This window comes from Desmodus rotundus, chromosome 9, assembly GCF_022682495.2.
Source record: "Desmodus rotundus isolate HL8 chromosome 9, HLdesRot8A.1, whole genome shotgun sequence".
Classification (NCBI taxonomy): domain Eukaryota; kingdom Metazoa; phylum Chordata; class Mammalia; order Chiroptera; family Phyllostomidae; genus Desmodus; species Desmodus rotundus.
In genome coordinates, this window is record NC_071395.1 from 90611755 (window position 1) to 90629599 (window position 17845).

Consider the following 17845-nt stretch of genomic DNA (forward strand, 5'->3'; position numbering starts at 1 on the left):
AGACTACCCAAGACCGGCCATCTGGTCAGGTCAGGGTCCAGAAGCTAGGAGAAACATCTTTGATAATTCTTCTTTACTCATCTTGTCTCATATCAATGAACAAACACATGTTTGAATGACATTTTGACATTTCCTCAAAGGCTAGAATAGGGATCTCCAGGCCATAATTGCCCATTCTGGTGAGGAGCCTCCACATGGTCTGTCTGTCTGTCTGTCTGTCTCTCTTTCACACACACACACACACACATTTCAACCACTCCAGGGCTTTCCATCGCACTTAGAATAAAATGCAACCCCACGTCTTACACCTCACCAGCCTTTCCTCACAACAGTCTTCTGGCCATACCGGCTTCCTCTCAGTCCCCGAGCCCCCTGCGCCCTCTCTCACCTCCAGGCCTTGCCGATGCCATTTCCTCCACCCGTGCCCCTTCTCCACTGTCAGAGAACTGGCTCTTCTTCCTCCTGAGGCCTCGCCTAGCGAGGCTACCCTCGACCACCCTCGACCACTTGGCGTGAATAGGTTCCCACCCCCTCCATTGCCAGCCCCGGTACTCTCTGTCACTGCACCCTGTTAGTGTCCTAGCACTAATGATCAATTGTCAGTGTCTATTTATTGATTTGCCTACATGTAAATTGCCCTTGGCACCTAACTAGCCAAATATTTGTTCAGTAAATGGGTAGAATGTTCCAGACTCACTGCTTTAGACACTGTCCCCAACAACCCATCTTTGCTTCAAGTGTCCCCTCTCCCCCTTGCCACTTCTCACCTGGTCCCCACCTAATCATCCAAGCTGTGCCTGTTGCCTGAGAATACCCGAATGTCCCGAGAATGCCACCCCAGAGGTAAGGGGAAGGTAAGCAGCTATCCTTGGGTGGGGCAGAGGCAACGAGAAGCCACAAAGAGTTAAAAAAAAAAAAAAGAAAGAAATTAGAGTTAGGAACTAATCTGCTGCTCCTTCCCTATAATTAGAAAAACAGAAAAAGAGCATCACAAAATAAAGAGCCATGGGGAGAAAAGAGGGAAAACACTGGAAACCTGTCAGGGATGACTGCTCCTGTGTGTGGTACAGTCACCAGAGGGATCCCCGCTCCACGGGGGAACGCTCCGTGACTGCAAGGCCGGGAAGTGGGTGACTAGAAAGGAGGCTGCTGGCCCCGCAAACCAGCGCTGCCCCTGCCCCTCCCTCCCTCGCAGGCACAGCACTTTTATCCAAACGAAATATCACGGAGTAACTAATGCTTCTTGACCGTCCAGGAGCTGCTCAGCACTCACGATCCCCTGCCCACTTGACGAGAAGCATTATTGTTTGTTTGGCCAGAGTATTTATCTGTCCAGAAACATGCTGAATGGCCACATGAGACCCCTGACGTTGTCATAGCTTTCTGAAGCCTGAGTCTTGCTCAGAGCTTGGTAATCAGCCCACAGATTAAACTCTTGGCCGAACATGTAGGGCTTGAGTTTATCCAAAGTCCAAACAAATCAGATACTCCTTCTGGACAGAAGTCAAACTCTTTCCTTTGGTAATAATTCCTCAGCAGTTCCAAAAAGCGGTATGCCTCATGTCCTCAGAGTTCTTATAATCACATTCAACCTGGCATCAGATGCATCAATTGCCATAATGCAGGGTTTGAGACGTCTGAGGCTTCCAAAACGGGCGAAGAAATCTAAGCCTGATTGAACTTTTGAGAAGCATCTCAACACTGTGGGACCCCCAAATTTATCCATTTGCCTTCTCTTGGTCAAACAGCATAACAGACCAGCTATAATTCCAAATGAGGAAAATTCTAAGGGATCCTGCAAAGGACATGCTTTTTAAAGATATTAACTATGGGGAGCTTGCCAATCTCTAATAGAGTCTATTTTATTCCAGAAGAGATCTCAGATCTCAAATATTTGACCCACGAAAGCCCAGCAGGCATTTCTACATTTCAAGCAGTTCATGGATGGCTGAACGCCTCGGACTAGACACACCCTCACGTTTAGGGGTGAGGTCATAGAATGTCATTCTCTGCAATTCAGGATTTAAAAAATCATCAATATAACATTAACCACCACGCTATTAGTAACATAAAATTAAGATTTTAAAGAGGTTACAGGCCTTTAGAGATGTTTTATAAATCTACGGTTGATGTTCTTGAGGTGTTCTCAGACCTCAGCAAGGAGAATTAAACCTCCATACCACAAGTAGTGATGATAGCTACCACTGGTTGAGCAGCCACTACGTGTCAAGTACAATGCCAAGGACAATGCCAGAGACTTCACACTTGCTGTTCCATTGAGACTCACTTTGTAACAGCCTACCTAGCTCTCTGGCCATCTCAATTATATCAACTTAATACTCATTTTTAAAGAGTGACATTAAGAGATTGTCATATTGCATATTTACAGTCTGGCCAAATATAGCTATGGGGTGAATGAGGAATGTCACAACAGCCCATGGCGTACTCAATAAGCCATTGCCAGTTTAAAAAAAAAATGAATCAGATGAGGAGGCTCTGCTGAAGATGGTGTTGAGGCGCAAAGGGGGATAAAAGATGTTCAGTGAGGACCGTACAGTGAGGACCACCACTGGGATTCTGACCCAGTTCTTCTCAACTCCAAAACATGCCATTAATAGCATTAAGTGGAAGAGAAATGGTCCTGTGAAGTTGCACAAAAAGGCAGTTAAGTGAAACAAAGACATGGCAAAAGTCTCCAAAAGCTTTGAGGTGAATTATCCAAATCAGTTACCCAGAGGGCAACATGTCTAGAGGGAAGAAAGGTTACTCCTTACATCCTCCGCAGCCTGCTAGGGATATCCCTTAAGAACACTCAATTCCCTTGGATCTAATTCAATATTCGCCAAACCTCCTGATCTTTCATTTGATCTCCTGGGGATACCTTTCTTTGCACCAGGAGGAAGTACCTTGCACAGGTGACCAGGGCTAATCAGCTGCCAGTTTTATTCCTGGAGATAAAATAATAACTTGGTCAGGAGGAGAACATTTAGTCTCTGCTGAATTGAGTTACTAGGAGTCAATTCCTAAAACATTCAACTCTGAATTAGCTAAAATGGTGCTTTTAATCCTACAAAGGATCCAATCCTGGGTCTTCAATGACTTCCATCAAAATGTATACATAACCCTGGCTGGTGTGGCTCAGCAGATTGAGTGCCGGCCTGTGAACTGAAAGGTCACCGGTTCGGTTCCCAGTCGGGGTGCGTGCCTGGGTTGCGGGAGGGGTTCCCAGTTGGCCAATACATGTTTCTCTTTACACATCAATGTTTCTCTCCCTCTCTTTCTCCCTCCCTTGCCCTCTCTCTAAAAGTAAATAAAATCTTTAAAAAAAGAAAAAACATGTACACATAGTCCAGAGGGCTCATTTTGTAACAGCCTACCTAGCTCTCTGGCCATCTTAATGACATCGATTCAGGACCACTTTTAATGAGTGACGTTAAGAGATTGTCATGTTGCATATTTACAGTCTGGCCAAACATAGCTACGGGATGAATGCAGAATGTCACAATGGCCCATGGCATGTTCAATAAGCCATTAGCCAGTTTTAAAAATTAATCAGATGAGTCCCCTGCACAAAGGGGTTTCAGAGGCGAATCCATGAAGCTTTAAAGGACTAACATGCCCACAGTCCCCTTCTCAGGAAAGTCACTCATAGAGATTGTTTCTGCAAACAGCCACGGCTCCAGCCTTGCGCCCTGAAGGAAGGCAACCTCACCACACTGGCCTCAACTGGTAAGAACAGAAACCCATTAGTCTTGGCAAAGCTCAAGGTAAAACGACAATGTTGTTTATGAGGGAGGTCATCTGCTTCTGAGGTCACTCGTCATGAAGCTCTATGCCCATCAGGAGAGCTTCTGATTAGCTAGTGACAAAGTGACCTAGTTAGATTCTCTCTTAAGAAGAGGAAATATTAGGTGGATAAAGAGAGCAGAGGTTGTTCTGGGTCAAGTGAGTAGCAGAGCCAGGTCTTACAAGCCTTGGGAGCCTTAGGCTACATAGCTACCCCTCTGGACAGCTTATTCTTTGTATTGAATTCAATATTTCCCTCAAAATGTTATTCCTGAACTTTAATACGGGGTCTACTTTTGAAATTCTATACTTGAAAATGGACCTTTACAGAACTCTTAAAGTACTTCTTGAAGCTTATTTGAAAACACCAAGTATTTCAATCATTAGAATCCACTATCTAATTAAGTCTAAGTTTATTGCCTTCACGTATTCATCATCTACCAGAGACACTGTACAAAGAATCATAGAAAGTAGATCCTTTCCCAACCAGGAATTATGTTTCTTCCTCACTGTAATATTTCCCTTCCTTAGCACTTTGCTTATCAAGCGGTAGCTGACTCACCAAACACTGAACTTGGAGTTGCTCAGTCACTTTGCACAGGCTGACCTCTGGCACGCTCACCCTCTTTCAAGGGCAATGTGATTCTTTTCAAAGAACTTAATTTTTGGAGACACTTAAATGTAGAAGGGTTTAAAACTGAGCCGTGAAAGTGATATCTCCAAACCTTGTTATTTAAACATTTTTTAATATTTATGGTTTACACTTATGTGCATTAAACAAAATCTTAAAGTATGCCTCAGAAAGTAAAGCTACCAATTACTGAGGGTTTACTATATGCCAAGTGTGATGTTAAATGCTTTTTTTAACCCTCTCACATTTAATCCTCATAGCAATCTTTTGAGGTAGGTAGTATTATTTTTAACAGATCTTGAAGCGGAAGGAGGAAAATCTGGGCCCAATATGTACCAAGGTGCTTTTTTTTTTTTTTTGCTGTAGGCAACATCATGGAATTGGGAATGAGATGCCCTGCTTTTGAGCCCTGATCTGCCACTTACTCTGTGTCCTTGGGCATGTCTCTTCTCTTCAACTACCTAACCTGGGCTTCAACTTCCTCCTCTGTGAGTCATTAATCGTTATAATTATTTTTGTACTTAAGAGGGGTCCTAGGTCCAACAGAACAAGCGCTTTATCTATTATTTCACTATTATAATTTCAATTGGTGTGTCTTACAGATTTTGCATTTTTAGGCATCTCCTTTTGAAAGGCAAAAACCATGGGGAGAGGTCTTAGGTTAGTACAATATTTATCACTTAATGTTTCAATTATCAGTTAATGCTTTACTTGATAGCTAGCTGAGAACTGAACCTGGGTTGGGCCCCTGGAAATGGAAAGGTGCTGACTGCTGGTGGACCAATGAAGGTTGAGTGACAAAGTGCCCAAAACAAAGACTTCACCTAAGTACATTTTATCTGAATTCTGCTCGGCTCAGGGGACACCTCAGAAGTTGGGGTGAAGGCAGGAAGCATGCTCAGAGTGTTACACGTAGTCTCATCTGCCTGAAATATGAGTGGAGAAGTGTTGAAAAAGGAAAACGAAGAATCGAGCCCTGGGGTAAGGCATAGGGAAGGCCATGGTCAAGAGTTTGGACTTCACCTCTGAGATAGAAGAATTTTTTAAAGCTTCTTAGCAGGGGACCAACGAGACCTATGCTGCTTACAGAATAGGGTAAATGGTAGGGATAGGGTGTGGAAGACAGGGGTCAGGGTATGGTTAGGAGGCCCTTACAAGAATCCAGTTATGAGGTTATGGAGCCCCAAACTCCAGCGTTGGTGAGAAGAAAAGAAAAAGGGGTGCAATGCTGCTGAGGACACTGCTGCCAACTGGGTGTGGGGGATTGCTGAGAAGACCCCCCAAACCACAGATACCAGGGGATTCTGGGCACTGATGAAAGGTCCAAGAATTTCGATTCTCCTTTTTTCTTATTCTTTACCCAATCAAAAACATACTAACTTGATATCAGTTGCCAAGTTATTGAGTATCTAAATACAGTGTGTGGCAAATTAGGTCTACAGTTGTTCATATGGAAAGTAATACAATAATTAATAATAATACAAGAATAAACTGTGTTTCATGTATTCGCAACTGTAAACCTACTTCTGCCCCACCCCCATATGCACAATAAACGGAAGAATCATCTTCGCTTATGAAAATCTCAGACAAATAAACCTGGCAGAGAGAGGGCGAGGCTCTGTGGGCACTCCTCTAACCCTGGAAGGACCTCCTTCCCTGGGAAAGGCAGCCAATATTTGCGGTAACCCGAGGTCACTGGGCTCTACTCCCCGCTCCACCACCCGTGAGCATTCGTGTCTTCCTTTCTGTGTTGAAGCAGGCCTCTCAGCGACCCCCTGCGTGGCTCAGACTCCAGGGCTGCACTATCTTTCCCTGTACCCACGTACTGCCGTTAACATTGTTTTATTCAGTTAAAAATATTTCCCTCTCATTTTCTGGTCTCATTCTTTATCAAGCACAGCACTGATTCAGGGTAGGAGTGAAGGCCTCGGTATCACGTTTGGGTTTGGACGTCAAGACAAAGCCAACCCACCCCTCCCTGCAGCTCGTCTCCACCCTCGGCCGTCAGCGCTTTGCCTTCGCGACAGCATCCCACTCGTTCCCACGGCAACCGGAGGGCACCCACGCCCCTGCTCTCGAGCTGCAGCCCCCGCCCTACCCCCACGCCAGCTGCGGAGGGAGAAGGCCGGTTGCCAGGGAAACGGAAGGACGCCTGGGAGCCACCCCCACCGCCTCCACCCCTGGAAAGGCCGGCTGCCAAGCAAAGCCGCGGGGAGGAGGAGGGGGAGGAAGAGGGGCCAGTAGTAGGAGGGGAGAAGAGAGAGGAGGAGGAGGAGGAGGAAGAGAACCACAGGGACCGCCCCCTTGCGATTGATGGGCGGCTCCTCCACCGGGACCCGCCCGCCTGTCCCGCCCCTCGGCCCCCAGCCCCTCTGCGGGGAGAAAGGACTGAGCACAAGGTAACCGCCCCAGCGCCTGGGTCTTCTGCGGAGGTGGGGGCGGGGAGAAGGGGACTGACCGGATGCGGAGGGAAAGCAGGCCTGAAGCCGGGCGTCTAGCCGCTCCCTCCTGCTGGCGCAGCGCCCGTTTTTTCTGGCTCAGAAAGACAGGTTCGGGGAACTCGGCGATCATTTATTTACGTGCTTTCAGCCGCCCGCCTCTACACTACGTGTCCGCAGACTGCCCTGGTCTGCGGTCCGGGAGAGGCCTCCGAGTGCAAAATTGTTGATATTATCGTTGTTGGGAAGACCAAACTGCTGGGCAAGCCTGCGACATCACCGCCCACCCACTGAAGTTTCCTGATCGCACTGAGTCTTTCCCTTCTGGGCTTGATGGTCAGAGTGCACCCGCCCCTCTCTCTCAGTTTCGCGGTAGAATGAGGTGTCCCCAAGGCGCCCCACGCCCAAGAAGCCCCCGGCCCGCCCTCCAGCCGTGATTTCCTAAGCCAAACCGACTGGAAAGGTCTGATCATACCCTGGCCCCCCCCCCCCCCCCCCCCCCCCCCCCGCCTCTCTCAGTTCCTCCTCTCTCTTTTCAGTCACAGTACTCTCTCAGCATCAGAGTGAGAGGCAAATTAGGCCCGAATCATTCATTCAACTTTGTCGCTTATACTCAAGACATTTTAATAAGATTTTTAAACGCCGTACGGTTTTTAAAGCTAAAATTTAAACATCTTGCGATATATGTGTCATTACAAGTTAATTGTGTAAAAGGATGAATACGGTGTCTTGAATCCTCCTAGGAACCCAACTGGAATTTTTAAGAATAATTTCTTTTTATTTTTCAATTAAAGTTGACATACACCATTATATTAGTTTCAGATGTACAGCACAGCGATGAGACGTTTATATAACTTACGAAATGATCACCCTGATAAGTCTAGTACCCATCTGATACTATACATAGTTATTAAAATGTTATTGAATATATTCCCTATGCGATATTTACATCCCGGTGACTGCTTTTATAACTGGCAGTTTGTACATCTTAGGGGGACTTTATACACTGGATTGTCAGGTACTAATATAGCCATTTAGATTTTGTTTCAAAGGAAACTTCAGCTTAGAGAGGGGCTTAAATTTACATTTTTCTTATTGCTGAACCAATAAATGTTCACTTTAGTAGTATTTCTACTATGAGAACATAGTAAGAAAACAGTAAAATAGCTTGCTTGTTTATTATTAAAAATAAATCCCTTCGAGTCAATTCTGACAAATGTGGTCACAGAACAGGAAGCATAGACGTAGATTACAGACTAGATATGATTTTTTAGCGAACTGAGAAACATTGCTGCTATCAGATTCTGTTCTCCTTGGTCAGGGAAATTGGGTTTGAATTCACTGGAAATTTACACTATAGAGGAATGAGCACGTCGCCAAGTTCTTACAATATTCCTCATTGAAATTTCACAGATACGTAGAATTTTGAGGCCAAGAAGGATCATTCACTCTTGCTTTCCCATGTGCCTCCTACTCCCTTTGCCTTTTCTTTTCACTCCCAGTTTAAAATGGTTTCTCTTGTTGATCTCCAAAGCACAAATTTGGCCTGCTGTGTTATCACCAGAGACTTAAAACAGAAGCGGGCACGACCATGAGTGGATTTAAAATGATAAAGCAGGTCAAAGGTGAGAAACAAGTGAACACAGGAAGCCATTTCAGAAATATGTGGCTTGCCCACATTTTATCATCATTCTCCCCGCTTCTGCGTTTGCTGAGGAAAAAAGTTTGGCTTCAAATGGCCATCTGCTTGAGTAGGCCCACAAAGCTGAGACCCACGAATTAAGCATTATCTCATGTGGATTTATTTCCATACAGTTATTTCTGTTTCTTGTTCATCCTAGTCAGTTTTTTTAAACCTGCAGAAGTTCAAGTTCAAGTACAGTATGAAGTTCAAGGGACACTTCCGAAACTCGGAGAATGTTTGCCAGAATGCTGGTAATCGACCACCTTCTCGATCTACCTCTAACAATGTTTCCCGGTGCCTGGAGTATTTGTTTAATCTCACGAAGTATTGATGTATTTAAACAAGAAATCACATGTGGCATCATGATACTTCTAAATGCTCATTTTTATGGTAAAGTACAGCAACAGAGAGTTTACGGGAGGGAAAAGAGACTTTTGTAGGCAATTTTAAAGACCTTTATTTGGTAAGTGATTGTGAAGTCAGCGGTAACCTAGCAAGTAATTCAAATAGTGTTATTTCCTACCAATTTAAACAGTTATTTCATGGCTCTTGACTTAGAAGCCTCCTTAAAATAACACCGCATTAAGGCAGGATAGATTAGCTAGCTTTTCTACATTCACTTTTTAACCAAAAGATATCCAGGTGGATGCCAGGTTGTGCTCCTTTCATGACCATTAACATATTTTCTTTATGAATCTTATGTTCTCTGCCTGATTGGTATTCAGACAGGCTTCTCTTTCCAACGTAGCATCAGAGGTTCACCTTTCTGTCTGTTTTAACACCATCATTTCCTGGAAAGGGTAGGAGCTTCATTTTGTGCAGATACAAATTCATATGAAAAGTTAAAAGTGATCTCTTAAAATGTAACCTCATCAGTGACTATTCAAATGCTCAGAGATGGAGGTTTTGTGTATAGATTAGGGAGCTACCAGTTTTGGATTCTGACTCTCAAAGACTGATTTTCCACGCTCAAGACAAAATAGTCCACGGGGGGCCAACCTGATCATCCCTGTGGAAGGGGGCGAGAAGTCAAAGCTAGAGAGAGTTCACAGCAACCAGATCAGGCACAGGGTCACCGTGAGTCAGGGGCGAGCTGATTCCACCAATGTCTCTGCCCCTGAAAAACCAGAAGAGTAAAAGGCAGAATGTGAACATCTGGGGCAGCAGTGTTGTCTGTCTTACCCTGCTGTTTCCGCGGAGCCTAGAAAGCACCTGTCACGTGGTAGCCGCTACGAAATACTCGGAGAAATAAAGGGAAGACCTTCACTGGACGATAAGCAGAAGTAGAGTGGAAACTTTGATGACCTTACAGATGAAGTCCAGCAGACTCATTTGTTTTACGGAGGTATTAATTGACATGTAACATATTAGTTTCAGGTGTACAACGTAATGATTCAACATGTGTATATATTGCAAAATTGCCATAATATCTAGTTAACATCCATCTAGCAGACTTCTTATTAATAGAGCCACTTCATAACTTTGTGAACTTAAATACTTTGTCATAAACGGAGGCCTCACCAAGCAGAGCCACACTTCTTGGAAGCACTGTCTCTACTTCCTTACCTCTCGTTTACACAGCCCATGGCAACCTGCCTTCAGCCCCGTCCCGGCACTAAATGCTCTCAGCAATGTTATTAATAACCTCCTTCTTGAAAAGCTCTCTTCTCGGCACCTATGAAATGCGCCCACTTGGTTCTCCTCCTACCTCTCTGGTCTCTTTGCCGGATTTCTCTTTGACTCCCTGTTCTTAAATGTAGTGTTCCTCGGAGTTTTGTCCTGGGCCCTCCTCTTTCCAAGGCCCACTCTGCCTTCAACGTCAGTTGTTCCCCAAAATGCCAGCAAAGCCCAAATCTTTGCCTCTGGTCAGCTCCAGGGCACCTACATCTACTTACCTGACATCTCCATTTGCCGTACCTCAGACAGGGAACTCCAAATTACTTTCTCCCAAACCTGTTCCTCCTTCCTCCTCTGTTTCTGAAGGGAGTGTCGGCACCAACTGCTGGCAGCTCGAGCCAGTGACCTGGGCAGCTTCCTCCACACGTCCCTCTCCAGGCCCACCCTGTCATCACTGAGTCCTCATGACTTCCTCTCCTGAGCGTCCCTGACTCCCTCATGGGTAAGAATGTGGGCACTGCAGTGAGACTCTCGGGATTCAAATCCCAACTCTTCCACTTAGTAGCTCTGTAAACTTAAGCAAGTTACTGAATCCCTTTGTGCCTCAGTTTCCTCATCTGCAAAAATAGAGATATCGTGCCTGCCTCCTAGCATGGCCATGAAGATCTGAATGAGTTAATATGTGTAAGTGCTTATAACCTCCAGAGATTCAGTAAATAGTAGCTGTGATCTCCTCTTCCTCCTCCTCCTTCCCCTCCTCACCCACTTCTTCCTGCTCCTCATCTCTACTTTTGCCACCCAAAGTCCGATCACCATCTCACCTCATCCAGATTACTGTAATATGTCCCCAATGGTCTTTCTACTTCTATTTTTACCCCATATTCCCCTCCTCCATCTATTCTCCATACAAAGGCTGGAGGGATCTTTTAAAAATGCAAAGGTAATCATCTACTCCCCAGATAGAGCATTCCAGTGTATTACTATGGCTCTTCAAACCCTGAACTTCATGGCCCCACCCGCATGAGTTGGCCCCTGCCCACCCCCTCTCCAGACCTTCGGTGCTGTTCTCCCTTGTCTCTCTGCTCCACCTGCACTGGCCCTCCTGTTTCTCATCCACACCAGTCCCTTCCTGCCCTCAAGCTTCTGCATCTGCTGTCCTCTCTGTCCAAGATCCTCTCTGTCCCACTACTTGCCTGGCTCATTCCTTAGCAAACCCAGTGTCATTTCCTAAGGGAAACCTGGCGTCCCACACCAGCTTATGCCCTTCCACGATAACACTCTCTGAAAGAGCCCCATACGTCTCCATAGCATTGATCACTATTAGGGCTCGCTCATTCAAGGTCGGTCTTCTCACCCCAGAACATAAGCACCACAAACGCAGGGGCTATGTTCATCTTGCTGACTGCTATACCCCAGTGCCCAGCATAGTGCCTGGGTTGGGATAAGGGTGCAATAATTGTTGAATAAATGAATTTAAATTCCCAGGGCCTCATAACTTCAGTCACTTATAATTTGTCTACGTTCTTGGGTTTTCTTGTTGTCATGTTGTAGACCTGCTTCTGAATCAGGTGTCCATCAATCCAACTCCTGTGTCTAACCGGGAGAGGATCACTGAAGCCAGCTACGGCGGCACTATTTATGCCCAAAACAAGAGGACTGTAAGGGCATCCACACCCATACAAAGAACCTCTTCAGTCTGAAAGGAGCATCCATGTCTTTCAAACAATGGAAATTAGGTTGATAAAGAGAATAAATACAATTTGACTAGTTCCAAACATGGCAAAGTAACAAAGGGTTCTATCACAGTGCGTTTATTTTCCTTTTATATGCAGGTCGGGGATTAAGAATCATGTTGCATGAAGCAAGGGACAGACAGAAGTTCCTCAGTGATGCTCAGTATCTGCGGGACATGCAGCATAAAGTGGAGTCTGAATATCAGGTAAGCACAGGAAACGGGACTTACCTTCCACCTTTGCTTGCAGTGTTAGGAGAGAACCCAGCAGACCGAATCAGTACGTGTATATGATAAGCAGCGATAGTTTCCTAAAATCTAAAACCGAACACTTTACAAGCCAGGGGACCATGAAGAAACCACTCTACCTCTGAGGCTCACTTTCCTCGTCTGTAAAATGGGGATAATAATAGTGCCCACCTCATAATATTGTCATGAAAGCAAAATGAGACAACCTTTGAAAAGTATTAGCACAGAACTTGGCACGCAAAGCTTGTCAACGAATGACTAGCAGAGTTTAAATGTGATAAACCAGCTATCAAGGAAAAAGACATTATGGAGCTAAACTGGGTCGCCCTACCATTTATAAAATGACTTGGCCCTTCATTGTCATCCTGCCAGAAGAAAGGGGGTTAGCACATTCTACAATAAGCTAATTATTCATCACCTTAGTTACAGTGTTTACATGCAAAGACAAAACAGACAGAGAGCCCGAGGAATCCTGATGCAATCACCCAGAGCCAGCATAGAACAAACTTGCCAGACGGGATGTGGGATTCAGGGAGCACTTAGGAAGTGTCATTCAGCCCCTGGCCCGGAGGTCAACCCTCATCCACCCAGGAGGCATGACCTCAGCCTCTCCTAAGGATTGAAAAGCACTCCTTCCCCAAGGAAAATGCAGAAATGCCGGTTATCAGGTTTTCCTTCCCTCTAGCAATTTCAAATAGAACTGAACCCACCAGGTCACCAAGGAAACCAGGCCTACCTCAGGAACCTGATTTCACCTGTATAATGGCAGCTTAGCTTGGGGGCTAGGAATGGAGTCAGCCAACCTCTCCCACAACTTGGCAACATACCTACAGGTCCATAAAATGGAGGGAATTTCTATAAAATAGTGAGAACATAAACATTCAAACCGGACATGCTGGGAGTACATCTACTTTTCACAAAGATGCCTCGGCCACCCAGCCCATGTTTCGAAATACTTGTCTGAAGTTGTCTTAAGAACAGGCTCACAAGATAGTCAATCTTATTTTAGGGTCTCTGTTGGAGAAAAAATCACACAACTGTGTGTGACTTGAAGCCACTGCAGTTTTATTTTCTAATCTCTGTTGGGCTTTCAACACTGTCCTTATTAATAAGGACACTTTCAACACAGTTCTCATAAATAGTAACACTTAAGTGCCTACTTTGTCCTGAACCAGGTGCCTTTTAGCCTGGAGTTCTTAGTCTAGAATTGAGAAACAACTAATACGCACCAATAAGCAAGTATGTAAGATTGCTTCAGTTTCTGGTGACTGTAATGAGGCAGATAAAACAGAGGTAGTGGGTTTGGGGGTGACGCTCCTGGAAACAGGCGGGAAAGTCCTCTTGGAGAAGGTGACTTTAGCTGTGCAAGGAAATGATGAGAAAGAGCCGACCAGAACATCCTGACCAGAAGGGAAGCAAGTCCAAGGGCCCCAGGGCAGGAACTACCCTGGAGCATCTGAGGAAACAAAAGAAGCCAGAGTGGCTGAAATGCATTGGCCAAGGGTGAGGGTGGGAAAGGTAGATAGGGCTGGTCGTGTTTACAAGACAATGCTTGGTATTTGGAGTTTATTCTTATCACCGTGAGAATTACGGGATGATTTTAAGCAGGGAGTGGTATGGTCTGATCTGTTAGGCTGGCCAAAAATTTCTTTTGTTTTTTTCTACAAGATGGCTGTAGTAGTACTTAGTTGTCTTAGTTCGAATGAAACAATTTTGTTAGATTATATTGTGACAGCTGCCATATCAGTGTGCATTAAAAAAAAAACCTTATCAAAATTGATGAATTTTTGTGTAGCTATTTTAATATCAAAGGTGGAAGAAAATATACAACATTTTTGGCATTTTATGCTTTATTATTTCAAGAAAGGTAAAAACACAACTGAAACAAGATGTGTGCAGTGTAAGGAGAAGGTGCTTTGACTGACTGACTGTATCCAAAGTGGTCTGCAAAGTTTTGTGCTGAAGGTTTCTCGCTGGACGATGCTCCACAACCGGGTAGACAGTTGATAGCGATCAAATTGAGACACTAATTGAGAACAATCAGCATTATACTATGCAGGAGACAGCTGACATACTCAAAATAGCCAAATGAATAAACTTACTGGTGAAAATGAAAAACGTGTCTTTGATCTTACAGAAAAAACTAAACAGACTTTTTGGCCAACCCAATATATTATTAAATATCTCTGTGGCTGCTATGTGGGGAAAGGTCTTGAGCAGGGTGAGAGAAGCAGCAGGAAAACTCGTAAGGAAAGTACACTGGAAACTCAGGAGAGAAACTCTGGTGGTTCGGGCCAGAGCGATAGGAGTAGAGGTCACAAGTGGCCTGACCAGGAAGCAGAAGCGGCAGAGACCGCTTGCTGAGAGCTGGAGGAGCAGGACTGAGAAAAGAAAGGAGTGAAGGATGACTCACTTGGACGTGTTCACCTGTCCATCAACCCCCTTGGTTACCATCACTATTTTAAACTTCTCTACTTCTTTCAGAGCTCCAATCCCCATTCTTTCAGCAAAGAATTTCTCTTCCTGCTTTACAGACACAGGAAACAAAACACAGAACCAATGGCCATAGGCAGGAGGCCACTCAACACCCGCCCCTCCCATCTCACTACACCCCCATCTAGCCCTCAAGTCCGGAGAGGCGAGGTGACACTCTCCTTGCTAGTGCCCAGCCTGAGGTCTTGGCCCACGTCCCTCCGGATCCAGCCCTTCTCCATCCATGGACCTCTTGTCTGTGTCTTCAAGACATCCCTTCTGATTGGCTCAGCCTACAAACACGCTCAGTCTCTCCATTCTGAGAACAAAACAAAGCTGCCTGTGGATCACGTGTCCTTTTCTACTCGCGGCCCCAGCACTTTCCAGCCTCCAGATGTCCCCAAATAGTCCTCTACATTTCTATCTCCACTTCCTCTCCTCCCATCCATTCCCTGAGCCACCGCAGCCTGGCCGTCACCTCACCGCCCCTGAAACCGTTGTCACCCACAGCCAAATTCAGTGGACACCTTTTAAGTCTTTGCTTTCTGGAGCTTTATCCACATTTGACACTATTACTTCTTTCTTCTTGAAACATCACTCCTTTGGCTTTCTGACATCACACCCTCCTGATGTCCCTTCTATTTCTCTTACATTCTTGTCCCCAGCCCCTCAAACGTGACTTCCCCCAGTTTTCCATCCTCCACCTGATTTTCTTCTAAATCACGAGGTCTCCGTGACCCATCTCATCCCCTCCTATGTTTAAGATTTTATTTATTTATTTATTTATGTATAGAGTGAGAAGGGAAGGGAGAGAAACATCCATGTGAGAGAGAAACATTGATTGGTTGCCTCTGGTACTCACCCAGATTGGGACTGGACCCGCAGCCTAGCACATGTCCTGAGTGGGAATCAAACCAGTGACCTTTCGCTTTGCAGGATGACACCCAACTAACCGAGCCATACCGGTCAGGGCTCCCTTCCTATGTTTTTAACCACCACTCATATACTAATGACTTGTAACCCGTGTCTCCCCAAAGTGCCGGAATCAGACACACACCTGCTGTTGGACAGCCCCATCTGGATGTCGCATAGGCACCGCAAATTCAGCATGGCTGTAGTTGCACTCCACATGTCCTTCCTTCTGCCTCCCTCCTCTCTATTCCCTGTCTGATGATAGTGACCTAAGCCTCCCCTGCCTCCTTCTCCTCCCTCACCACCCACATCCCACCAGTCACCATGTTCTGCTAAGTGTACTGAAAAAGCTCATGACCTCGTGCCTTTCTTTTTACCCTATTGCCACCACCCCGGTTTCAACCTCTGTAGTTCCTCTCCAAGACTACCACAATATCCTTATCACTGGTCTCCTTGCCTTCAGTCCTGCCTTCTTGAAATCTACCTGGAATGTGAATTTGACTATGCCATTGGAATGCATGAAAACCTTAGGTTGACTCCCCATACTTAAGGTCAAGCTCAAGACCCAAGAACCACAGCAAGACAGCCTAATCCGCAACCACGTCTCTAACCTGTTCCTCACCCTCGTTCACCTGACACTTGACAAGGTTGGTGAGGACCCCAGTTTTTATTTAGAATCATAGGGAACCTCTGTACTCCTATAGCATCTTTTTTTAAGAGACAACTTCAGTGAGGTATAACTTACATATGAAATTCATCTGTTTTAAGTATAATGTAATGACTTCTAGTAAATATACCAAACTGCAGCCATCACCATCATTGATTTGAGATCACTTCTGTCACTCTAATACCACAGCACCCTTTCCATACTTCTTTCACCTTGCTTATCAAACTCTTGTGTGACTTCCTCTTAAACTGGACCACAGCTTCTTTCTTTTTATTAAATTATATTATATTGATTATGCTATTCCAGTTGTCCTGATTTTTCCCCCTTTGCCCCTCTCCACCCAGTAACCCCCACTCCCTCAGGCAGTACCCACACCGTTGTTCACACACATGGGTCATGTGTATAAGTTCTTTGGCTGCTCCATTTCCTATGCTGTACTCTACATCCCCATGGCTATTCTGGAACTACCTATTTGTACTTCTTAATCCCCTCACCTCTTCACCCATACCCCCACACCCCTCCCATCTGGCAACCATCAAAATGCTCTCGGTAACCATGATTCTGTCTCTGTTCTTCTTGTTTGCTTAGTATGTTTTTTAGATTCAATTGTTGATAGATATGTGGTTTTTGCCATTTGATTGTTCATAGTTTTGATCTTCTTTTTCTTAAATAACTCCCTTTAACATTTTCATATAATAATGGTTTGGTGATGATGAAGTCCTTTAGTTTTTTCCTGTCTGGGAAGCTCTTTATCTGCCATTTCCTGCTAAGTGATAGCTTTGCTGGGTAGAGCAATTTGGCTGTAGGTCCCTGCTTTCCATGACTTTGAATATTTGTCAATCCCTTCTTACCTTCAAAGTTTCTTTTGAGAAATCAGCAGACAGCCTTATGGGAACTTCCTGTAGGTAACTTTTGTCTTGCTGCTTTTAAGATTCTCTTTTAAACTTTAACCTTCGGCATGTTAATTCTGATGTGTCTGGGAGGGGGCCTCTTTGAATCATCTTGTTTGGGACTCTGTGCTTCCTAGATTTGCATGTCTATTTCCTTCACCAACTTAGGGAAGTGTTCTTTCATTATTTTTTAAAACACATTTCCAGTTTCTTGCTCTTTCTCTTCTCCTTCCGGCATCTCTATGATGCAAATGTTGGACCTCTTGGAGTTGTCCCAGAGGCTTCTTATACTATCCTCATTTTTCTGGATTCTTATTGTTGTTCTGATTGGTTGTTTTTCTCTTCCTTATGTTCCAAATCGTTGATCTGATTCTTGGCTTCATCCACTCCACTGCTGTTTCTCTGTAAATTCTTCATTTCAATTAGTATATCCTTGGTCCCCGACTGGATCTTTTTTATGCTGCTGAGATCCTCACTAAGTTCCTTGAGCATCCTTGCAATCAGTGGTTTTAACTCTGCATCTGACAGATTGCTTATCTCCATTTTTGTTTAGTTCTTTTTCTGGAGTTTTGATCTGTTCTTTCATTTGGGCCATGTGGCTTTGTCTCCTCATTTTGGCAGCCTCCCTGTGTTTGTTTCTATGTGTTAGGTATAGCTGCTATGACTCCCTGTCTTGGTAGTGTAGCCTGATGTAGGAGGTGTCCTGTAGAGTCCAGGGGCACAGCCCCCCCTGTCACCCAAGCTGAGTACTCGAGGTGCGCCCTTCA

General features: G+C 45.0%; 1 protein-coding gene across 3 annotated transcripts in view; it reads left to right on the forward strand.

The window, feature by feature from the left end:
- Positions 1-6733: 6733 nt before the first annotated feature.
- The window catches only part of MARCHF10 (membrane associated ring-CH-type finger 10), a 77227-nt gene continuing 66115 nt past the window's right edge, over positions 6734-17845 (forward strand). Inside the window, exons 1-2 of one of the 3 annotated variants that reach the window (XM_045182240.3) lie at positions 6734-6816; positions 11989-12095. In XM_045182240.3, the coding sequence (XP_045038175.2) occupies positions 12006-12095 (90 nt within the window). In that variant the 5' untranslated portion in view covers positions 6734-6816; positions 11989-12005. Of the gene's footprint in view, positions 6817-9835; positions 9885-11655; positions 11893-11988; positions 12096-17845 lie in introns of those variants that run through there. The other 2 variants (XM_045182241.3, XM_045182242.2) reach the window with 2 other exon arrangements.